This window comes from Rhinichthys klamathensis, unplaced genomic scaffold, assembly GCF_029890125.1.
Source record: "Rhinichthys klamathensis goyatoka isolate OS25496 unplaced genomic scaffold, OSU_Roscu_1.1 h1tg000100l_1, whole genome shotgun sequence".
Lineage (NCBI taxonomy): Eukaryota > Metazoa > Chordata > Actinopteri > Cypriniformes > Leuciscidae > Rhinichthys > Rhinichthys klamathensis.
The window spans coordinates 1,066,217-1,091,696 of NW_026606639.1; the positions used below are offsets into that span (position 1 = coordinate 1,066,217).

Sequence of the window (25,480 nt, forward strand, 5' to 3'; positions counted from 1 at the left end):
AGTGGCGTCGCTGTGGATGCGTGGGAAGTGTGAGCTGTTGGTCCTCCACCGTCCCATAATCCATCTGTGCTGTCCACGTCCCCTGACTGATGATCATCAGTCCGGCTGTGATGGCCGGGGTTGAGCTGGCACTTTATCCGCGTGAAAAACACAACGACCCAAAACAAACCCGTACCAGAAACCTGCCTGACCACATGTGGATATAACCCGGCGACCAGGTCTTCGTAATTGCCGTGGATTTAACGCGTATAATCCGGCGTTTTGTCTTTGTTTATGTCATGAAGTTTTGAACCAGCTGGAATCCGGATCTGCTGCTGATTAATGATTATTACTTATATTAAACAAACCAACATAAGACGGCTAATCATTATTAGTTAGCCTGAGTACATGAAACCCTCGTTCGCACATTTGAGAAACTGCTGTCTGTGAAAGGCCCGGGTCGGTGATTTAGGGTTAGATCAGGTTCGGCTCGTCATGTCATCCTGGCTGGGAGGGTTGGGCTCTGGCCTGGGTCAGAGTCTGGGTCAGGTCGGGGGAAGCTTGTCTTCATTTACCGGACAGATCTCTAATTTTACCAAAGATATTCTTCTGGAAAGCGCAGAAGAAGTGGGAGGTGAGTTGACAACAGTCATCAAGATCATATCACTTCCCATACAGACTTTTAACGTTTTTGTACAGTCGGACAGCTGTTTTGTGAAATGTTTTTTTTTTTTTTTAAACCAAAGTACGGTATTTATTATGCATTTATATTTAATGAGCACAACAGTTTAAGTGTTGATTAGTTTATGAATTCAGTCAGTCCAGAGATGCTTGAGAGTTAATTGTCTGATTGTTGAGATATGATTGTTTTGTCAGGTTTTTGAAGATGTAATTTTGTTTACATTGGCATCTCCTAAAAGAAATTAAACTTATTAAAGAGAAAGTCCTCTAAGAAAATATCATTATTTACATTTTGGTATTCCAAACCTCAATGACTGACTTTCTTCTGAGGAACACAAAATGAAATGTTAGGGACCTGCATCTTCCTTTCTATGCATTGAAAGTGAATAGTGACTGAGCCTGTCATTACCTTGTCATTCTCTGCAATTGTCATATGGTGCTACAGTGCGCTTATATAATGGTATGAAGTAATTATATTATAGTAAGACATGAGTAAGAGGTTTGTTTGCATACAGCAGTTGAATCCCTATCAGAGATGTAGCTGTAGTTGGGTTTTAGTCACTTTATCTTAATCCAGAAAGTGCTGGAGTTTTCTTTGAACTTCTGCGGTTTCCTCTGTTTTCCCTTGTGAATGGGGAGTTAATAATGAAGTAGGCCTACTTTGGTGGGGATCTCTGTCGTGTTCCTTGATGTATATCTGCTCTATTAATTATGCCAACACAAAAAAACTGGTGTCAATAAGTAAATATGCCCTTTTTGACCATTGGAGGAGTGGAACACACACACAGCACACACTGAGAACTTTGATCAGCAGCTTCCAGCAAAGCAGACAGACCTTGAGTCAATCTGTCATGTCTCACGATGCATCGACCTGCCTGTTAGCACTTTCAAAACAGATTATACTAAATAAAGCCTAAAGGTGGTGTGGCAAAAGAGTTCTGTTCACTAACATTAGGTATGATGAAACCATTGAACATAATTTATTAATATAGGTTAATATTAATATAATTTTTTGTTCATTCCTAATACATGAATAATCATGTTAATGATTCATTTATTTTCATTAACTTTAAAAGTATTGTTTATTGTTATTTCATGTCATATTCCATTAACAACGTAGAGAAACTTATTGTAAAGGTGTTACAGATGGTATAGTAGCAGTTCTTTGGCGGGCTGCCTGGAAGTGGCAGGTGTGACACCTGGTAGGGGTTTGTCCCATTCCACAACAACAGAGACCACCTACATGCAGTGTGCCCTTGAGCAAGGCAATACTTCTAAGGGATTGTCACTATATAAGTGGACTGTTGTTTGTTGCATAGATAAAGGCTATATTGAAGTGACTTCATCACTGTTTATGTTACACAATATAAAGTAGTTATTTAGCAGGTGCTGTTAACTTGTGTGGTTTTCTATCTAAAATGATTTCTAGTTCAAGCCTCATAAGATTCAAGCAATGAGCCATGGCCATTGTGTCCTTGAGCCAGGTTTAGCTTCTTGATACTTCAATTGGATAATTTAACTAATAATGGACTTTTAATAAAGTTATTGCTGTTACACACTATGCTACACCACCCCAATTGTGTACTGTTCTGTCATTTCCTGAGGGTATGAGTTTCTTAATGCTCAAATGTAACAATGTAAGTCTTAGTTTTGCAATATTTTATGAATTAAATAATAAAAACAATTTATTTAATCTTAGTATGTGTGTTAGATTTGGCAGTGTGGTTAAGACAGAGTATGCTTTGTGTGTAAATGTTTCTTGTTTGTCATGTGAACCTTAACTGAACTTTGTTGAAATAGCAAAAAAATTGCAAAGCTGCTAACATGCTGTTACCTTTTTTACACTCTTAAGAGTTTTAAATGCAGTAGCCTATATTGTGCTCTTACTTTTTGTTATTTACTTAAGAATCCTACAGAATCCAATCTGTATTTATTTCCAAGTGTACTCGTCGGTTATATACGTGTAATATTCTGCTCTGGCTGTGCAGCTGCTGGGAGGAACTCCATGTTCTCTGGAATGTTGGTATTTAAAGGGACAGTCAGTCACCCAACAATTGACAAAACTGTCCATTAAAACCATGTGATATTTTTGTAGTCTCTGGGTGGATTTAATATGTCTCTACTCTACACACTTGGCAAAGATTGTTCACCTTTAACCAGTGAGGTCTTGTAGTTAGTCAGTGTAGTTAGTCATCTTCATCTCTTCCTATGACTTGAAATGTTGGACAGTTTACAGATGAACAGAAGTTCCCATAATATTTAAAAATATATATATTTTCTATTTATGTAATGAAAAGTATTTGTCAGTCTTATTTGCTGTATAACTGAGCTTTATGTACAGATGTATTGTACATAATATTATCTTCCTTTCTTACAGATGCTGCGGCGTCTGAGCTGCAGGTGTCCAGCTCTAGATTTCAAGAACTGGAGACTTCATATGTAACACAAAAATCTGAGGTGATTAATTTAGCACACAAAAACTAAATTATGCTGATATTTCTCTATTCTATCATGAGACAATGTTTTGTGTGCTTTAAAAGAAAGACATTTCTACTTTTAAGTTATGTTGCGTAATGCAGTACAAATGAATAATTACAGGATGAGTCATTTCAAAACATTATGAATGAATGCTAAGATTTGTAAATTAAAAATTGTCTTTGTATGTTTATTTTTGTGTGGTTTAGTATGAGCGCTTGCGGAGACTCAACTCTGAGCTGGAGGAGAAGCTAGAGGCAGCAGAGATTCAGATCAAACAGCAGTCATTGGAAAACAGAACCCTCCTGCAACAAAAAGAGGTTTGGGTCAAAACTAACTTCACTTATGCTCTATTTTCTAACTTGAACATTTATCTAATATTAGTGCAAAAATGTCTATTAAAAAGGAGAAAAATGTAGGATCATAGTGATAGTTTTATGTGTGTGTTTGCGGTGAAGGTGGAGATCAGTCACCTCAAGGCTCGTCAGAGTTGTCTGCAGGAGGAGTTTCAGAAACTCCAACACTCTTCTCAAGCTGCGACCAGCTCATCCTTCACCGATGCTGCTGTGCTTCCCGTCACTACTGCTGCCACTACCACTACTTCGTCTTCCTTTCTGCACGGGTCCTCAGCTGTCCATCAAGGCTTCCATGGCGACGAGGTGGACCTCAGTGATGTCCTGTGGTCGCAGCAGGAAATTAACCGTCTTTCCAATGAGGTGCATCGTCTAGAGGCTGATGTGGCCCATTGGAGGAGAGTTGCACAGGTCACTTTTCATTTTTACCTTGGATATAGTTTAACAAATATGTCATGGTATAGTTATCGAACTAGAATTTTTTTCTTTTAATTTACCAGGCATCAAAGCTGCCAGGAGTTGATGGGAATGGAGACCAGGGTGAAGTTCTGAAAATGCAAAGAACGATCAAGGTGAAAAACCTTTTGAACTGTACAGTAGGAGCTTTGCTGTTGGTCAGCTCTCGGAATCAGGTTCTGTTTTAAACCTAATTCACGTTCGGACCCAAACAGGAGCTGAGAGAGGGAATGGCACGGGAGGTGGATGAGCACCAGCATGAACTGGCAGCTTTGCAGGATGCCCAGAGGCAGAAAATGGCTGAAATCTCAAAACGGCACAGGCAGGAGCTGGCAGAGTATGAGGAGAGAATCGAGGAGCTCGAAGAGCAGCTTCAGAGTGGTTAGGAGGAGCATTGATGCATATTAAAATTAGACTCTGGACCTTTTTGTACTTTTTAAATGCAGTTGAAATTAATTTTATATTTAATTTGTATTTGGTTTTTTAACTTTAAAATGATCAGTTGAACTTTGAGTACAACGCTGTGTTTATCTTCCTCTTCCCCAGATGGTGGAAGTGTTGTCAAATCAACCACAGTGCAGGATTCCGCCAAACTTCAAGAGCTGCAATCGACCATTCAGTCTTTACAGGAGGAGGCGGAGCTTCAGCACAAACAGTACAGAGACCTAATGGTCAGATTGGAGGAGGCAGAGCATCATAAAGCCCAGATAAAGCAGGAGAAGGAGGAGGCTACCACAGAAAATACAGAATTGTTGCAAAATTACAGTCGCCTTCAGAAGTCTGTAAATGAACTCCAGGATCGAGTCCAGGAGCAGGAAGGGAAGTCTATGCTGAAAGCCCAGCAAGACAATGAGATACAAACCCTGAAAAAAGCTCTGGCAGGTATAGAGAACCCCAGAAATTGTGTATGATCATTATGACTCTGTTCATCATATCACATCATATATTGTTATATATTGTATATATATTGTAACTGCTCTCTATTTATTGTTATATTTTTGTATTTTATTTTTAGATGCAGAGAAAGAGATGGCTAGATTGAAGAGTCTCACTGAGGTAAATATGCTAAAAACCTTCCTCTGCACAGTTTAGAAGTTTGTGGCCCAACAATATTTAGAAATTTTTATTCATGCTTAGGATTTAAAGGGGTCATCGGATGCCCAGTAGGGGTGCACGATTCAGAAAATGTCACGATTCGATACCGATTTTTAGGCTCAAGATTCGATTCAAAATCGATTTTCAATTCAAAAACGATTCTCAATTCAAAAAACGATTCGCAGTATATAAATGTAGTTTACTTTTTCCTAAGTGATTGCTTTTACATTTAGCTTTAAAGTGCTGTAGTCAGATCAAACAAACAATTATGCTAAATGTGGTTTAAGGAGTACTTCACCAGGTTGACTGTTGAAATGTGAACTCTACTGGGCACATTGAACTCGACTGGGCACATTGAAATTCCTAAAAATATATACTAATGCCATAGAACCCTTGCAAAAATTATTTTAAATAGATTAAAAAAGCCACCGCTACTGGTAACATCTATGGTTAGATTGATTTGTTTAGATCCAGTGAAGTCGTTCATAGCCGTATTTTGCGGGTATCTCCAGTTAACTAGCAGAGCATTCATTTAGTTCGCTATTAAATAAGAGATCTGTTGTTTTTTAAATCAAGCTGAGCGCTCGTGTCCGCTGCTATCAGTGTCATGGATACAGTGTTCTCTGTGGCTCGCGCAGTCTTCACTCGGACGCGCTCTTCAATCTATCGCCGTTGCTGAGACTCTCTATTCGTTCCGGTGAGATCACAAAATAAAATGCATTCAAACGCTCCCTGCTTGATATAGACTGTCTGTAACCACTGATGAACATATTCGGTTTTGATGAGAGAGAGAAAAAACTATACAAGTGCGGTTTAGAACCCGTAACCTCTGACACGCTTGGCAAAAGATCTACAGACCATTAAGAACTCAAACATAATCTGCGGATCGATGCATTTATTTACGGGTTGAGCAGAGAGGCTGCACAGTTTGACCAGCGGGCGGCAAGAACTTGCAATGTATAACTATTTATCAGACCGGCCCTCGCGACCTCGAAACACTACCAGACCGCTGGGAAAAGTCCCGACTCACCCGATTGCCACGCCGACGCCGCCCGTGCACACCAAAAAAAAAAAAAATGAATCGATATTTGGAATTCTATGAATCGGCAAAGATTGAATCGCGATTCAAATGTGAATCGATTTTTTTTGCACACCCCTAATGCCCAGTTTAGGGTCTTCATGTAAAGTTTGTAACATACTTTGGTTAAAACTCCTTAATGGTTGTGTAAAACAACACCCTTTTTACCTCCTCAAAAACAGCTCTGTTCACAGCAACCCGTTTCGGCGCATGTCTCTTTAAATGATAATGAGCAACTGCTCACCCCACGTCCCCACCCCTCTCTTCCGTGAGGCGTGCCGACACAAGACACATAAAGTACTGCCTTGGCAGACAGTATACAAATGGCTGAGGGCAGAAATATGCTAATATGGGACAGTCCGTCAGTGGTCGTGGGCGGAGCATGAGCAATATGACATCATATTACTCAGAAAATCCAAACAGCTTGATTATTGAGAGTGTTTAGGCTTTTTATGGATTAAAAAAAGGAGTGAATGGATTTTTTCCATTCCATTGTGGTTTTGTCCACATACTGCAGAGACACATTAATATGCATACACCATATAAAAGTGAATTTTGCATCCGATGACCCCTTTAAGTATAAAACAATTGATGTAAATGTTCAAAATTTAGCCAAAGTATTTGGACACTTTGTGGTTGCCCTATGAAATTCACCTGGGTTTATTCTTCAAATGGCACGTGTGTCATAATAATTTTTACATTTTTTTTTTTATTACTTCCATTTAATTCAGAGCGGTCCTTTGGAAGAAGTTGAACATGCTGACATTCTGGAGCTCAACACCATCATTGATACCCTCAGGACAGGGAAGGAAGAGATGGAGAGAGAAAAGGTTTGAATATGTCAACAAAGTTATGGTACACAATAATACCAATTTTTTCTTGTTTTTAATCAGAAGTTGCAGTATCTGTCAAATCACAAATTAATCTTTGCAAGATAAGGTGAACAATACTTCAGTAGCCTTTTGAAAGGACACTTGCGTGTTATCATGCATAGGGTAATATGTGTTTATCAGACAAACTAGTTTCACACAATTTTAATTTTTTTAGCTTGCGTTACTTGAGAGACTGACCCTGGCCGAGGAGAGACACAGGACTGGAGAGTCAAAGAGTGCTGTGGAACTGTCACAGGAAGTTTCAGACCTAAAGAGCCAGCTAGACAGACGGGACCAAGCACTAAAGCAAGCCCATCTTGATATAGAGACACTCAGTGCTGAACTGGAAGAACTGGACAAGCAGAACCAGGAGGCCACACAGGTATTCTTTTTAAGCCAATGTTCCATGGTTATAAGACAATGATAACAATGATTGGATCTGTTAAATGTGATTCAAATTTAAATTAATATACTGCATACTTACTCTATTTTTCTTCTCCAGCATCTTATTGCAGTGAAGGACCAGCTGTCCATGCAGAAAACACAGGCTGAGGCAGAAGAAGCCCGTCTTCAGTCAGATCTCAGCTCCTCTCATAACCAGAAACGGACTCTTCAACTGGAGCTGGAAGCCCATGGGGAGAAGCTAAGTCAAAGTGCCTTCTCCTTGAATGAACTGCACATGACAAAGCAGCAACTGGAAACCACACTAAAGGAGTTGAGGGAAAAGTTGTGCAAGTCACAGGATCTGGGCAGAGAACTGCGGCAGGAGTCCTCCGACCTCAAGAGGGCACTTCAGGAGAGAGAGACAGAACTTATTGCACTTCGTGAGGAGTTAAGTCATTCTGGGGATCAAGGGAATGAGTTCGAGGGACACCGGAAGGTACTTGAGGCAAGGGATAAAGAGATTCAGGACTTAAGAACAGAGCTAGCAGAAATGAAGACTTCCTTCGAAAGGTCTGCTTTAGAAGACTTTGAATTGAAAATTGAAAATAGGAAGTTGAAGGAAGAGAACACTCAGGCTTTGGACAAGATAGACTGTTTGGAAAGGCAGATCCAAGATGGTCAAGCCTCTCTAAGCAGGATGTCCCTGGAGAAAGATACCCGCATTGAAGCCTCGAAACTCGAGAAAAGCCAGTTAGAGTCTGAGCTGAGTCAATCTGAGAAGCGACTATCAGATCAAGCCAAACAGTATCAACAAACCATCGATGAACTGACCAGAGCACGCTCTATGGATGCTTCTGCACTGCAGACCGAACACGAGCGAATGGTGAAACTGAATCAGGAGAAAGATCTCACGATTGCAGAGCTCAGGCGTGAGATAGAGCAGATGGTCTCTGACCACAAAGACACCAGCGAAATGTTGGACATCACTGTGGCAGGTCAAAATCAACTCACAGAGCTTCTGCAGGAGAAGGATTCCTTTGCCGAAACCCTGAAAGCTCAAGCTGTGGAAATGCAAAAGGAATTAGAGGGCAGTGTCTTGAGAGTAACTCAAGAGTGTGACTCTCTGAGAAGGTTAGTGGAGGAGAAGGACAAACAGCTTGGAGCCATGAAGGAAGATAACAGCCATCTGAAAGAAGAGATTGACCGTGTGCGGGACCAGCAAAGCAGACCGCAGTTATTGTCAGAGCCTCGGACACTGGACATCATCACAGAGCTTGAGGCAGAGGTGACCCAGCTCAAAGCTGCCAGAGATCAGCTTGAAGAAGAGGTCCAAGCTCTGAGGACGGCATCAGAGGAGCAGCAGGCCACAACGCTGCAGTCCCAGCGTTCTCTACAGGTGCTACAGAGTGAAATAGAGCAAGTACGGTCAAGACATGAACAAAGCTCTCGCAATTATGAAAGACTCATCAGTGCTAAGGATGAGGAGATTGTACTGCTTCAGTCAGAAGTGGAGGGCCTAAGCACACAAGGACAGAGTCAAATACAGTCCGTAGAAATCCTACAGGAGGACAAGACCCAGTCATTAAATGGTGAAAATGGTAACGAGAAACACGACCTTTCAAAAGTAGAGATTGAGAAACTAGTGAAAGGGATCAGGGAGAAAGAGACTGAGATTAACCAGCTAAATGAGAAAAACCTCTCTCTAACCAAGCAGCTTGACCAATTTGTTGTCGCTCAAAATGAGCTGGGAAAACTGTCACAAATGGTCCTTCAAAAAGATCTAGAAATCCAGGCTCTGCACGCTCGAGTGTCTGGTGGCCATGGTCAAGATGTGGTGTTCCTGCAGCAGCAACTGCAAGCATATGCGGTGGAACGTGAACAGGTGCTGGCCGTGTTTAATGAGAAAACCAGAGAGAACAGCCAACTGCGCTCAGATTACCATCGAATTATGGACATTGTTGCAGCCAAGGAAGCAGCCTTGTTGAAGCTCCAGCAAGAAAACCAGCGGCTCTCCACCATGAGCGACCCTTCAGGCAGTCAAGAGATGTTTCGAGAGACCATTCAGAACCTCTCCCGCATCATCCGTGAGAAGGATATCGAGATTGACGCCTTGACTCAAAAATGTCAGACCCTAGTCTCTGTCCTTCAGACAACTGGCGTCAGCGATTCCATGAGCGGTGGCTCAGGAGGCGTTAGCAGCAACCAGTTTGAGGAGCTCCTACAAGAACGTGACACCCTCAAACAACAAGTGAAGAAGATGGAAGAGTGGAAACAGCAGGTGATCACAACGGTGAGGAACATGCAGCATGAATCTGCTCAGTTGCAAGAGGAGCTCCTCAAGCTTCAGGGGCAGGTTTCTGCCGACAGCGACTGCAGCTCAAAGCTCTCGGTGGATTACACCAGACTTATTCAGAGCTATGAGCAGAAAGAGAAAAAGCTGGGATTGTTGAATCAAGAGCTGGCACAGGTGCAGCAGACCATCAGCCAGCTGAGCAGCACCAAAGACGTGCTGCTTGGGAAACTAGGCAGTGTCAAGCAATCTCCAGAAGTTTCTGCTATGATTGCTACCCAGGCTTTTGCTCCTCCAAACCTGAAGGAGGCAGCACTACCAGGCCAAGATGAGAGTGTACATCAGGAGTTGCAGTCAATGCAGAGAACATTAGCAGAGAAGGAGAGCATGATAAGAACTCTGCAGGAAAACAATCATCGCTTGTCAAATTCTGCATCTCTGTCTGAAAGTGAGCAGAGAAGCCATGCAGAGGAGCTCAAGCATGCCAGAGAGAAGCAAGAATCGCTACACCGCTCCCTCAGAGAGAAAGATCTACTCATTAAGACCAAGGGAGACCAGCTCAGTCAGGTGACTTACAATTCTGATTTGTTGAATTGTTGGTAGGAAAAGCTGTAAGATGTGCAGTACCTTAGATAGAGGGTTATATAGATTATTTTTCCCCCCTGTACACTAGGTGAGTGAAAATTTACGTAACCGTGAGAATGACAACGAGGTTTTGAAGCAGGCTGTGACGAACCTCAAAGAGCGTGCACTGATCCTGGAACTCGATGTGAAGAAATTAAAGGAGGAGAATGAAGCGATAGCAGCAAAAGCTCGCGAGAAAGAGACAGAGTTCCGTGCCCTGCAGGAGACCAACATGCAGGTGTCACTGTTGCTTCGGGAGCGAGAGTTTCAGTTCAGTGCTGTGAATGAAAAGGCCACTGCCATGGAGAAGATGCTAAAAGATAAAGAGCAGGTTTGTTTTTTTGTGTGTGCTGTTAAAATATCTTATCCTATCCTAAGTTAACTCTTTCCCCTCCAGCGTTTTTTTTTTTTTTAAGTTGCTAGCCCTCGCTAGCGTTTTTGATAATTTTCACAAATATTTCATGGCCCCCAGAATATTTTGTTGTATGAATAAAGAACAGACCCTCTGCTTTTAAACAAAAAAAATCCTGTTTTAATCTGGCTTTATGCATTCTTTTTTTTTATCACCACTTGAATGTGGGTGTTTCATTTGGAAAAAAAGCAACATTTTGAGCAAAAAGCTGAGAAAATCGTATTTTTGTCAAAGACGAGTCTGGATTCCGAATGATGATCAAAATGTAGATGGAGTAGATTGAGTCCATCAACACCCCCAAAGCTTGCACAGTCCTGTAGCTCATCCTGGGTCGACTTTTCATTCAGTAACATTAGGCAGTTTTGGTTTATATGCTGTTTAATGTTGATAATCACATTATTTTACATATGCATATGATATTGATTGAGATCTTCTTTGCATGTGTTTTGACCAGGAGATTCAGTTCAGTACTCTTTCAGAAGATGTGTAATAGCGCCCCCTACCGTACAACAGTAAAAACATGGAAAGCCAGAAAATTCTCTCAATGTCATGGAAAGAGTTAACATGCAGAGATGGCTGTATGGTTTCGTAACAATGATTATTTTAGAAATTCCATTTTGGTTCAGAAATTACATCATTTAATGTTGACTTTAAAAAAGATGAAGTGTTCAACATTGATAAATTTTACTTGATCAAATATTAGAATGATTTCTGAATGATCATGTTAACCTAAAGACTAGAGTAAAAACTGCTGTAAATTCACAAGAATACATTACATTTTAAAATATATTAAAATTTACACACCCCAATCTTTTGAATGGTAGTAACTTTTTAATTTCATTTATTTAAATTCTCCTGTTTACCCACCCCCCAAAATAAACTACAGTGGAGACAATGCACTTCCATAATGTTAATGCCAATGAAAGCATAAAACTTTTGCTCTGGTTTTATGTGTGTTGTGAAGTTAATCTGTTCTGCCTTTGACTGTACTGTAGGGTAAATCTGGTGAGCTGAACCAACTGTTGAATGAAATTCGGTCCATGCAGGACAAGGCAGTATTGTTTCAGCAGGAAAGAGATCAAGTGATGATGGCCCTCAAACAGAAACAAATGGAGACATCTGCTCTGCAGAGTGAGGTAGCAAAGACCAAGATTACACATCATTACTGTGCTTTATTGCCTTACTGAAGTACTGAAAATATTAACTGTTACCATCTCCCAATTATCTTTTACCAATACCTATTGCATCAATTACAAATATATTAATACTAATTGAGGAATTATTGTACTCCCATGTTCTTTCTGTGTAGCTGCAACATATGCGTGATAAGGAGCAGCGCCTGAAGCAGGAGGTGGAGCGTTTGCGCAATCACCTGTTAGAGATTGAGGATTCGTACACACGTGAGGCTTTGGGAGCTGAAGACAGAGAGGGAGAGCTGAAACGCAGAGTGGCACTCCTAGAAGAGCGGCTTGCATCTTCCTCTAACGCCGTAGAGAGCGCAAGGTGGGAGTAAGAGGGTTTTTGTCTGTTGGTAAGACTGTTTGGTCCTAACCAGCGTTTGCTTCCAACACACTCCCTCGCTTTTGCTTTCACACCAATTCATACCAACTAGAGCAGCACAATTCTGGATAAATTGAGGATCATGATTTTTTGTTGTTGTTTCAAATAGAGGTCACAAATGTAATTTACTGGAGGCTCTAATAAAATGTTAAATGCTGCAATCTATTTAAAAATGTTTAAATACTGTATGCTTGCAGCCCATTTTTTTAAATGTACCCATTGTATTGTTTAAGGCCTCACCAATGTCTCTGTGTGTGCATGTATGTAGTCAGCAGGCAAGCCTGCAGGTGGAGTCTCTTCAGGAGCAGTTAAATGGTGCTGTCAGACAAAGAGATGAAGCACTAATTCAGCTCCGTTCCACTCAGGATCAGGTCAACCAGTATGCAGTGTCACTTTCTAACCTGCAGATGGTGCTAGAACAGTTTCAACAAGGCAAGAGTGTACATTATTTTTGCTATTCCATTTTTGGTATAATTTATGAAGCAGTTTTTCTTGTATGGAATGATGACCATTAAAGCAATTACAAATGTTGATTAGAGTGTACATTTTCAGATTTTTTTTCTTTCCTTTTTTAAAATGTTTGAATTAAGAGAGGAATCTGCAATAAGTCTTCAATCCTGAACGAACTTGATATCTGTATCTCTCTTTACAGAAGAAAAAGCCATGTACTCAGCAGAACTGGAAAAATACAAGAGAGAGAAAGAAGAGTGGAGAAATAAAGCTGAAAATCTTGGGGATCAGGCTGCTGCTCTGCAAGTTAGTTCAAACATCTGTCCTTTCTGCACTCTGCTTGACACAAGCATTTACATCATTGCTCAATGTCTGTGTGTAATCTTAGATAAACCTGGATGAAGCGAACGCAGCTCTCGAATCTGCCTCCCGCCTCACTGATCAGCTGGACCTCAAAGAGGAACAGATAGAAGATCTGAAGAAACAAGGTGAGACAGTATGTCATCAACTGAATGACTGTAGAAATCAGTACTTTCTTAAAAAATCATCTCAGCATTTCCACCTCATTGTGTAACTAGGGCAGTGCTTCTCAACCTTTTGACTTGAAGGCCCCAGTTGTCCGACACAATATTTGGAGCGATGCCATACTAATTAAAGGGATACTCCACCCAAAAATGAAAATTCTGTCATCATTTACTCACCCTCAAGTTGTTGCAAACCTGTATGAGTTTCTTTCTTCTGCTGAACACAAAGGAAGATATTTTAAAGAACGATTGGAACTTTGGCACCATTGACTTCCATAGTATTTTTTTTTTTCTACTATGGAAGTCGATGGTGCCAAACAACCGTTTGGTTCCAATCGTTCTTCAAAATATCTTCCTTTGTGTTCAGCAGAAGAAAGAAACTCATACAGGTTTGCAACAACTTGAGGGTGAGTAAATGATGACAGAATTTTCATTTTTGGGTGGAGTATCCCTTTAAATGTTATTTATTATGTGATTCTATAAGATTCAAGATTCTGATTTCAATATAAATAATAGTTATTTAAAGGAAAATATACATTTATTTAATATTAATTTAAATTTTTAGTCATCTTGTGGCCCCTTTGGGTGCTTGCTAAATCCCCGGTCCCCTGGTTGAAAAACACTAAGCTGAGATCAAGGAAAGACAAATACAGAAAAAAATTACCATTAATGTTAACCACAGAAAAACTAACACTGAGTATCAGCATTTATTTCCTGATTCAGTTTGATACTAATTAAGAATTTATTAACATATATTTCTCTCCATAAACGCATCCACTATACTGTGGAGATGTGAGTCGGCATAGTCATCTTCATCTTTGTCGCCGTCATTGACTCAGAAAACACTAGTTTATTAATAAATAATTAAAATGTTCAGAATACAGACAGCTCCTTTGTTTTTTCCCCCTACACATTCATAATCATTACTATTGCTGGTGCACTGCGGCAAGCTTTATGTGTGCGTTTGAGTGCTTAATTTATATTTTAAATGCTCATTATTATGGGTTAGTATTTTTCTGTAATGTAGATCGATCTTAACAAAATATAACATATAATAATCTTTCTCAGCCCTGAAACTCAAACCATTTTCCGATGCCACCCCCCTCCATATATACCATATATATTTAAAGCTGCAGTCCGGCATTTTTCCTCTTTGTCGCCATCTCTGTTTGAAATCTGTAATTGCAGTTATTCGCGGAATTATTAACTTTGCGTGAGTTGCACATCGGCATGAAACAGCGCGGATGAACACAATGTTTTGAGACTGCGAGTCTGTCAGTCACCGCGCCGATGTGGAAACTGGCATTCAGAATCACACATTCTACTTTTGGAAGTAGGCCTACAGTATGACCATGACAACATACGAATTTTCATCGGAAAATGTCATCTGAACAAGTAAGTAACATCCACATCAACTAAGGGGGGAAAGCCTTGCAGTAAATCGTGCTGATTAAATATAACGATCGCGTCAAACCTTTCAAATTATACTTTGTTCTCAAATTATCAACATCAGCATTGTAGCTACATTTAATGTGTATTATGATTACCCTGTAGTTCAGTTTCTATTTCTGTGCAGTCTAATTTCTAATTGTCATACCAATAAATTAATGTTTCTTTACTGGTTTTCTTTGAGAAAAAAGAAAAGAAAAAAAAACACGTATCTGTAATCCGATGCATATTTAAAACTATATATAATTTCGGAGGAGGCCGGTTTGGTTTGCTTGGAGTAGAGGTGAATTGCTCCCTCTCATAGCTAGCACAAAATATTTACCATAATAGCTAAACGAATAAAGACAGGAAACTCCGTAACTGTGTGAATTAAGCGAACAAGTGTGCTACTGTTACACGATTGAACTATTGAAATGTCTTACCTGTCCTAAAAGAAAAAAAGCCATCTCTGCGTTCGTTTTGAACCGATGTTTATCCTTGTTTTCGCGTGGGCCAGTTGCAGTCTCTTTTTTCTCTACCCACTCCGAAGTCCGAATTATTTGGGGTTTTACAAGTGGTGAATGTCCAGTTGTCACTGGTGATTGTCGTTTGAACCTTTCTGGATCCGCCATAAGTTTAATTATTTAATGCTGTGAGAAAAGGCTAAAAATGTCCACCTCCAACATCCTCACGCAATATAGCCGACTAGCCGGGACGCCTTCTTTATGTGTACAGATGTGACGTAATGACGCAAAGACATGCTCGAATTTCCCGCGGAAATCCACCAGTACCACTGGAATTAAAATCATTATTACAAGCTAACCGTTTTGAATCGGGCAAAAGCAAGCAGATATTTTTGAACACTGGCTGGTTATGTTTTTTTTAATTATTATTATTTTGGATAATTTTTAACCCAAAAAAGTTACGGACAGCAGCTTTAAGTAAATAAATTAATATCATAAATGTGCAACTAATTATCGACTACTAGTCGACTAGAAAAATCTTTAGTCGGGGGCAGCCTTAATTTTTATTGCATTTCATTGTTGCCTTCATGATCCTGTGCTGTACAGCACTAATATAATATCTATCACACCAGACACAACCCAAACAATGCTGAGACGTAGAGTGTGCCACAAAAAGACTCAAGCTCAGTCAACACAAAACTCATGACAGGATCTGAGATTAGGTTTGTAGCACTGTAAACCATTCTTCTGAAGAGTCTTGTGAATGTCAACAGGACTAGGAACATCAGGAACCATTAAATTATGTTTGACTCTTTGAGACTGTGCTTTATGTAGTGGTTTAAGTTTGATTCATATCTGTGCAGACACTAAGAATCACACGTGTGCGTTTGTGAGAGAGATGCCAGATCTGTAGACTGTATAGATGTTTAGCATTCCTTCGCATCTCCTTTCTGTCAGAGAGACAATATTTATGGCATGTGTGTAGACAAAGATTCTCTTTTTCAATCCACCCTGCCTTTCTATCTCAGCCATCCCTTTCTTCTCTGTCCGTATCAAGCCCCAAATCAACAATACGGGGCAGTCGGTCTAAGAGGGAGAGGAAGGTGAGGGATGAGCGCTGGGATTTCTACTGCATCTGTCAAAGAACGACTGAGGAGAACGTTGACAGAATGATCGAGAACGGTTAATTTTTGCTTAGCAAAGCATAAGTGCAGCCGAAAGACATTCCAGGGTGTTTAGAGCAGACAGGAACTCTCTCACCCTCTCTTATCACTGAGTTCATGTGGTCTCTGGAGGTAAAGTCTCAGAGGAAAAGAGTTCTCAAGAGCCGAACCGCCAAACCTTCTGGACCAGTGAGGGGTGTTGGTGATAAGGGCATTTAGAGCACGTCATACTCACACACTTCCTTGTCATTACTCCATGAGACATTCCCAGACACTTTTAACCCAGTACCACTGTTATTGCTGTTTATGTTAAGGTGATCACACACATACTTATTAGTTCTATGCAAACACTTGTTCTCGACTGTTTACATTAATGGATAACAAAGTCATACCACCTTCTGCTGAAAGCTATGTCTGCATCTCACAAATACATTGTCCAAAATTAACTCTTGCCAAGTGCAAGTAAAATTGACTTTGGCTAGATATGAAAGACTTACTTGCTGGTGGCTTGTAACTTTATAGTACTTGTAACTTAAGGAACTTAATAGTGGGGTAATTCATTTTGACTTCAACTTCAATTATTTGATCAAAATTACAATAAATACAGCAATATTGTGAAATGTGATTACAATTTAAAGTGTAATAACTGTTTATTATTGTGTATATATATTTTAAAATTTAATTTATTCCTGTGATGGCAAAGCAAAACAGTCATTACTCCAGTCTATAGTAAAAAAGTATTAATTGCGTAAATGTTTTTACTGACCCTAAAGCCCTTTTGAACTTAAAACATGAAAACACAATCGTGTGTGTGTGAAATTCAATTATTTTAACTAAAGAAAATCACTTGAATGTGAAAAGAAAATGGATCCTACACACACACTTAGACGAAGCCATATCTGATAGAAGCCAGACATTAGCTAAGTAAATTATTTCTTTATTAAGGTGTTGGTTTTATGAATTAGCCATAACTCATGACCCAAACTGTGACCGCAATGAAGGCTAACATAACACATAATACTCAAACCTGTGCTTGTGTCTGTTTTGCAGTGGATGTGAGACAGGATATGTTGGAAGAGGCTCAGAGGAAACTGATGAACCTCCTGAACACCACCGAAGGCAAAGTGGATAAGTGAGTCCAAAACACAGTCTGCATTGGAAACATATTTCATACATATTTCGATCCAAATATTTTCAAAAGGGTGTTCCTGTGAAAAATCATCTAACATCATTAATTGCTGACACAGGGTTCTGATGAAGAATCTTTACATGGGCTATTTTCATACCCCCCGAAACAAGCGCTCTGAGGTGCTGAGGCTTATGGGTAATGTGCTTGGGTTGGACCGAGATGAGGTGTGCGAGGTAGGTCAGCGCTCTCTGCTTCTCATCATGTATATTTCTTTTTATCCTCCCTTTTGCATTCACTTTTTTTAATGTATTCGTCTTCAAAAATGCAAATGTGCACGTGCCTTTGGATTCACATTCAGTGAATATTATGTCCAATTTTTCAAAGAGGAGGAGCAGCCTCCTTCACTTTTTTTCATTTCCTCCTCCTTTCTATCTTACCCTTGTTGTAAAATTCCTTTGACTTTTCATCAGTCTCAAATGTGGCTCTGCTCCAGACCTCATCTCACCTCTGAAACTTGATGGTTAAACAAGTGTGGATTTAATATTTGACCACCTGACTCCTGATGTTCGGTTCTCCGCCCAGCCTTTTTTTTTTTTCAACTGCTGTTTGATGTCAGCATCGAGGATGTTTATCAGATGTTAAAAAGATTTTTCCACTCATCTTACCTCATGTGTTTAATTTGGCGCAAGCCTCGAGCTCCCCACGCTGGTCTTGTTGAAAAAGGTTCATGTTTTGAGTTCTTTGAAGGATGACTTCAAGTTGCGTTTAGTCTTCGTTGGTAATCAGGGTATAGAGACTTCTGCTCTTCCAGCCTGCGCTAAATGACACGTCAGCATCCCCGGAAACCCTGCACGCATACGACCACATTCATTTGGCAGACTGCTAATAGGGCTGATTTGTTTTCTATTAGAATATCTGTTTTTCCGTTTTGATCCTGGTGGGGCTGAATTTCTCAATAACTAGGACAGATCAGTTCTAATGGTAAAGCAGGATGTGGCTTAATTTTTTTCTTGGAAAAGCCCTAATCTTTTAGCCACTATCCTCAAAGGGTCAAAATCCGTATGGAATTTTTTCTGTTGCAATGAATTACGCTGCAATTGTTCACAACCCTTTTTACTTCCATAATGTGTCATATTTCCGAGTGAAACTGGATATTCAGCGAGGGGGAAAATGAGAATTGGGAATTAAAGGGATGGTTCACCCAAAAATGAAAATTTATTTTAAAAAAGAGTAACATTTGACAATGTATGACGTAGGATGTAGGAGTAGCGTAAGCTTTGACGCCAAGGGTTACTCTTTTGACTTAAGTCGACTTGCGTACGGCCGTCGGCCAGAAGCTATATATTTTAGTCGATAAAGTTTTAAATATGGATATTTTTCTTACACGAACGCATCGTGCATATTAACCTGCCAGTGCCGTTTCGAGCACTTTTATCATGGATGGATGGACTTTCATTTTTGGGTGAACTATCCCTTTAATTGGATTGTTCCATACCAGAATGGAATTAGACCGAATATGATTTTGCTGAAACAATACCTAATTTGCCTTTTTGCTCAGTGTTTTTTTAGTATCATTGATATTATTAATTATTCATATTTCACTTTTGAGCTAATTTGCTACAATAGTATAACTAGTTGTAATTAATTATAAATATTTGGATCACTAAATAGAATTAGCTTGATGTAGCAGAATTAATATTACAATCAATTAACCTGTTCATCCACTGGACACTCAGTATTAATCGTCTATCAACTCTCAGAAAGGATTTTTTTGTGGCCACAGAAAAATAACTTTCTTTCGTGCTACTCAAGAGCATGTAGCTGTAATCGCATCGTTAAAGGGACTTGCAAGTAGTGACCACAGAATCAATTCTCGCATGAATGTGCACAAAAGTTCGATTTAACTAAATCACAAACATAACTAGTCTAAACAAACACATACACACAATCACGCGGGTAAATGGAGAGTGAAAGCAAATGAATGAAAGTTATGAAAAGGAGTCAGTTAACCACGTTATACAAGCTTATGCTAAACCTCTGTTTAGTGAGTTAAATGTACGATATACTTGCAATGCCTTAGCTGTTGAACGAGCGCCCGGAAGCAGTCTCAGGTGAAAGTCTTGATGGTTCAGTAGTTCGATGATGATGATGATGATGATGAAGTTGCAATCAAGTTCTTCCGGGTTGAATGAAGAAATGACAAACTTGCGATGTTATCCTGACTCTGTCGTTGGCGGGAGAGAGGAAAGTTATGACATGGCTTGATGTGAAGGCCCTGGCGGCACGGGTGCGCTGGGGTTCACCTTTTTCATTTAATTGTTTCATTAATATACTGAGTATGCAATAGTAGATGAACAAGAGAGTAGGCAGAAATCAGGAGTTACAGAGGAAGAAAGAGAGAGACTGCCTGGGAGACGGACAAATACTGAATTAGATTACGGGCCCATGCCAATCCTGCACCTAAAGCATTTCCTTACCCACAATCCCATAGAAGTAGGCTGGGGTCTGGCAGGACAGACTCCAACTATTCAGTAAGTGGTGAGCAGAATTACCCAACAGCCCCAAGAGAAGAAAGAGAGAGAAGGAAAGTGTGTGCGTGTTTCTGGGTCACACAGTCCACTTTAACCCGTATTTTCTTTCTCCACTCCTCCCCACACCTTCACATTTTTTATGCTACACATTGAGTTTAAGTTTCCACTCAAGACCTCTTTGTTTACAACTCTAAAGGCTAAAAATATTCCCGGTCTGCCTCTTTTCTTTTAAGATAGCATTCATTTGCTCTAGTCTGAGTGCTCTGAGGACAGTGCTTTTTTTCTGTATCAGTATTTCGCTGAACTTTGTACAGTTATCCTGTTTAAGTGAGAGGGGAAAAATACAACTCTGAAACACAACCAAAGACGGCACACACATAAACACTCCCTCTGACTAACTGACTTATGACGTCTCTTTTTGCAGTTGTTACAAGAAGAGGGCAAGAGTGGGATGACCGGATGGGTCTCGAGTTGGCTGGGAGGCAGAGCCGTTCAGAGTGTACCCAACACCCCCCAAAGACCTACACACGCACAAAACCTTAATTCGGTGGGCACACATGCTAATGAATGCACACATACATTATTACACAGGTGCGTCTTCCACTTACACTAGTGTCTGTGTTTAAAGTCCTTCTCTGAGATGTTCGTGAAGTTCCTGGAAGTAGAGTCTACTCCTGCACTCCCTGCCCCTAAACTGCCTGTTTATGACATCAAGCCCCTGAGTGTGCCCCCACCTGGCCGGAGTACTGCTAACACACCTGCATCAGGTATATGCCATATTGGTACCATATCGGTTATTTCTTAAAAAAATATTATTGGTACTGGCTTATGTGTGAGATTATTTTTTAATGGATCGGTATCAGCCGATATTGGATATTTAAATGTGCATGATAATTTCCCCTATTTTTACGTTTAAAGGTAATTTTTAAAGATTTGAGTAAGTTTACACTGTTAATGTTTAATTTTTCTTTTTCATTTATTCAGACAAAATAGTATAGACCATTTGTCAGTTATCAGCTATAACATGAATATCTATCTATGAATATCCTATTCACACTAAGGACAATAACTATAACGTTTTAATAATCATTATAATTCCACGAGAATAGGGAAATCCACACCACAGCTATAACAATACCGACACAGAGGAACAATATTGTTAAAAATGCTTCCAGAATGATTTTGTTTCCTTCTGATGAAAGCTAGAAACATTGACAGCCAATCAAAAACCACCCAACTTTAAAGAGCATGAGCATTTAAAGCGACAGACAGCTATAGCATGCACTTAGACTACATCTACATTAATCCGGACACATTTGAAAACTCTCCGTCCACACTAGGATTTTCCGACATTTCTGTGTGGATGAGAAACTTTTGGGAAACGCCTGAAAACGCTATATTCACCTCACTGCACATGCGTAAAACCTCACAAAAGCTCACTGAGACGGAAAAAATAAATAGTTATCGCGCAATTCTGCTGGCAGAATAATTTTATTAGCAAAATATCTCACCATTACTGATTCGTCCAGGTCACACTCAGTCACATGAATATCTATTGGTACAATATGCGTCACATGACTAAACTGACGTCATCGTTTTTAAATACCTCCGTTTTGACAGTCCACACTACAACGCAAAAACAGTGTTTTCAAATTTATCCACTTTGGTGAGCGTTTTCAAAAAGCTTTGTTTTCATTAATAAAAACGCCGTCTCAGTGTGGACGGAAGGCCAAAGCGGAGAGAAAAAGATGTGTTTTCAAACGAAACCGTATTAGTGTAGACAAGGCCTTTGTGTAAACAGTGTTAACGTTATAGTTATCATTCTTTGTGTGAACAGGCCTGTGTATTTGTGATCACTTTTAAGGCTGCTCATGTTCTTTCAGGTGTTTCAGGCTCAGGTAAGCGCACTGGGGATTCAAACCCTTTCCTGGCGCCCCGCTCTGCTGCCGTACCCCTTCTCAATCCCGCAGGTACAGGTAGCACTGCAGGAGCTGGGGGACACCTGCTCATGAAGCCCATCTCAAACGCCCTGCCAACGTTCACACCTGTACCTGTGTCAGCTGAGTCCAGCGGTGGGGCCCTGCTGAAAGATTTACTCAAGCAGTGATTGTCCACCTGTACTGCCACTCAGAGCACTTTAGCTTATCAGGACACTACGTTCCAGCAGATGGAACAGAAACTGGGCCATGTCACGGATTCAAATATTTACTAAAATGGCTGATTTCCATTAGAATGAAAAAGATAAAGCAACTAAGGGCTGCCCGTGCTCGTTAAATTTGACTAAACTGAGTCCTAAGTTTGACAGAATCAAATTCAGTTTGCAAACTGAGGAAGATTACATTATCGAATATTCTTGTGACATTCTCCCACCATTTATTTAATGTCGTGCAAACATTCAGTCTCATTTTTAGACAAAGAGAGGTGTTTAATGTTTTTCTAGTGTGTTGAGAGACTGTCTGATGGTGTCTGGCATCCACTACACAAATGGATTTATTAAACCGTTTCCACTTCTGCAAAAACGCTACCTACTCTTTCAAAATCCTCCCGTTTTGAGTGCTATGAATGGTTGGCCGTTTGGTGTGGCAGGTACAATAACAGTTAATCAAGAAGTGACATTTGATCTTGGATTTAAAGTGCTGCACGTGCTCTCTTGCAGTTATGTTATTTATTTATTTACATCGATCATCATCATATTTTTCACTGCTTATGCAGTGGGGATAAGCTAAATGTATCTGCAATATTCAGAGTTCTTTCTAAGGTAGAAAGATAGATTATGTATATACAATTTGGAAAGAAATATTGCACACATAATGGAAGTATAAGAAGGAATGAGAGGATTAAAGTGTAAAAATTACCTGTACATTTTACAATTGGTGTTAATAGATTAAAACAGCGGACCCCTAATTCAATGGGTTCAAACCAAATATTTCTTTGAGGCCTAATATGAAGTGGATTTTTTTTATAGAGAAAATGGCCTTAGTAAATCTCTTTTTGGTTACTATATCTTTCATAACAGTTAGGTGCACTTGATTATATAGATTTAGGATACATTTATACGTTTTGCGCTGGTGTTTATTTAAAGTTGATCAATCTTTTTGAAGTTTTGAAAGATGGCTCATGAAAGTGATATTCAACAACAGTGTTTCTCTTTTCTGCAGAATAAACTCTTCTCTACATATATTAGCATTTTTCTGTTTTCACTCTTGTTTTTTTTGTTTTTTATTTATTTATTTTGAGCGCTGCTCAAGTGCATTTTTCGATATTAAGTTGTTATGGTTCCATTCTAATAATTGGTGTTTTTCTTTAGAAATACATCTCATGATAACTATGCAAAAGGAACTCTAGCTGTTTGGTAATTAATTAGTTAATCATCTAATCCTGAAATTGTATTTCCATATATTCTACAAGACTTACAGGGGTTTGTTGATCTTTTGCGTCTGTTTTTTATATTTTTTTCTCCTGCAGACTATGTAATCGCAAGGCTATAATTTAAAAGTCCTTATGGAGGCAGTGGTGTAGAGCATTATCAGACCAGATTAACCTCAAAAGGGAATGTCCGTCTTTCCCAATATGTCTCCAGGGAAAACCCTGTCTGGAATTCCAATTGTAGTGTAACCGCGTCTAATACAGCTGTGTGTAATCTGGTGCGTAGATTCTTGGAACATTTAACCAGTTTAAATCAATTGATATTGACATCCAGTTGTGGATATACAGTAGTGGCCAAAAGTGATGTCTGGAGGGGATGTTTTAATGACCCTACAATTTTGATTAAATCGTCAAAATATGAGGAAAATATTCTATATTTTTTAAATACGAGGGAAGAATAAAACCCTAAACTTGGTCAATGTTTTTATCTGACCAAATTATTTGGCAAAAAAAGAAAAGCGGTTTTATTGTACTATGGAAACAGGTTACAGGTTTTGTTTTACTATGCAAAAAAAAAAAATAGAAAAAATAACAGCTCACAGAAAAAAAAAACATACATTGACTACAACATTATCAGCTATTAATATTTTGTTAGTTCTATCTTGTTTTTGCATGTGTTTGTAATTTGGTGTGTTTCATTGCTTTATCACAAATAAAACAATTGACTTCAAGCACAACTACGCAATGCCAAACGTTTAACAAGTTTTTAACGATATTTGAATAAAGGGTGATGTCAATTTTTTTTAGGCCGGACATCACTTTTGGCCAGTGGTGTACATAAACTACCTTCAAAAGTTCAGGGTCAGTATGCTGTTGTTTTGTTTTTTAAAGGAATTAATTATTTTGCTACTAATACCTTTGGTTGCTTTATTCAGCAAGGATGCATTAAATTGATCAAAAGTGCAGTAAAGACTTACATTATTACAAAAGAAAATTCCTATTTCAAATAAATGTTGTTCTTTTTTACTTTATTCATCAAAAAACCCAGAAACAAGTATGATGTTTTCCACAAAATCATTAATCTACACAACTGTTTCTAACTCTGATATTAATAAGAAATGTTACTTGGGCACCAAATCAGCATATTAGAATTCAGCAGATGCTGTTGATAAATCAGCTTTGCCATCACAGGAATAAATTGCATTTTAAAAAATTGAACTGGATCAAATAAATGCAGACTCATGCGCATAAGAGACTCAAAATAATAGTGTAAGTAATGATTTGAATGAATGAAAGGGATTTATTTGACACTGTTATCATGGTGTATTATGTTGTGATGTGTTAAATTCAGCACAGGCAGCTGTATTGCTGCTATTTCATACAAACATACTCCATGTAAACAATTATTTAGCTTAATTCTAGAAAGTATCTGTGGTGCTCTGAAGCAAATCCGTTGCACTATGGTGGAAACACTCTCAAGGTGTTGGACATAGTGAATGTAAGCAGGTGTCAGATTTTAATGTGAACGTTGCTCACACAGCACTCAGAGCCAGACAAAATAACCCTGTCCTAACCAGGGAACACCTGCTTCAGCCTCCCACATTCCTTGCAGCCATTTTTCCCCGCTGTTAGATTGTGTACATTTGAACCGTCATAACTCTGCTGTCTGTTTTATCAGCGTCAGATCAAGTCTAAACCTTTTTTATATCTCAAGATCTCCACCCAAATGGGCTTTTGCCCAGAGGGTGTGTTAATCTGGCAGGCTTTGAACACACCAAGCCTGAAAATATTTGTATTTCAGAGTCTAATGAATGTCATTAAACAAATGTTCAGTAAAATCACTGATGCATTTAATGGCCCACTGAACTATTAACTGATGTAACTCTCGAAAAACAGTTCTGCCACACTGTAGTAAGCCTACTGCCCAAGTTCACTGTTGACACTGAACGGTTGAGTTTATTTCGAGTGTGGCAGTGTGCTGCCTGGTGATGTGACCATTGACTCCATCTTCTTTCCTTTATGCATGCCAAAAAGCTCTGATAAAGTGTCTCAGTCTCCCAGCAGTCTTCCCCGCTGAATTCAGTCCGCATCTGGCTTGCTAGATGCTGCCAAACCTACTCTAAACCCAATTAATCAATTGGCAAAAGCAAAGCTAGTTGATATAAA

The 25,480-nt window shown here is 39.4% G+C and overlaps 1 protein-coding gene across 1 annotated transcript; it reads left to right on the plus strand.

Moving 5' to 3' along the window:
* The first annotated feature begins 390 nt into the window (after positions 1 to 390).
* Positions 391 to 23,126, plus strand: trip11 (thyroid hormone receptor interactor 11). Its single transcript, XM_056253015.1, has 22 exons — positions 391 to 613; positions 3,038 to 3,117; positions 3,345 to 3,455; positions 3,594 to 3,899; positions 3,989 to 4,060; positions 4,160 to 4,325; positions 4,491 to 4,826; positions 4,960 to 5,000; positions 6,849 to 6,947; positions 7,165 to 7,371; positions 7,492 to 10,230; positions 10,337 to 10,618; positions 11,695 to 11,835; positions 12,009 to 12,202; positions 12,528 to 12,691; positions 12,912 to 13,015; positions 13,098 to 13,197; positions 17,339 to 17,420; positions 17,536 to 17,650; positions 20,373 to 20,495; positions 20,577 to 20,715; positions 21,832 to 23,126. Exons 1-22 carry the CDS (start codon positions 475 to 477, stop codon positions 22,053 to 22,055), a joined length of 5,964 nt encoding a protein of 1,987 aa, XP_056108990.1. The 5' UTR covers positions 391 to 474; the 3' UTR covers positions 22,056 to 23,126.
* Positions 23,127 to 25,480: the final 2,354 nt, after the last annotated feature.

Coding starts and splice junctions, on each gene's coding strand:
- trip11 (XM_056253015.1), top strand. CDS start 475: ATGTCATCCTGGCTGGGAGGGTTGGGCTCTGGCCTGGGTCAGAGTCTG. Junction 4,827..4,959: donor CCTGAAAAAAGCTCTGGCAG/GTATAGAGAACC, acceptor TTTTATTTTTAG/ATGCAGAGAAAGAGATGGCT. Junction 17,421..17,535: donor ACCGAAGGCAAAGTGGATAA/GTGAGTCCAAAA, acceptor TTGCTGACACAG/GGTTCTGATGAAGAATCTTT.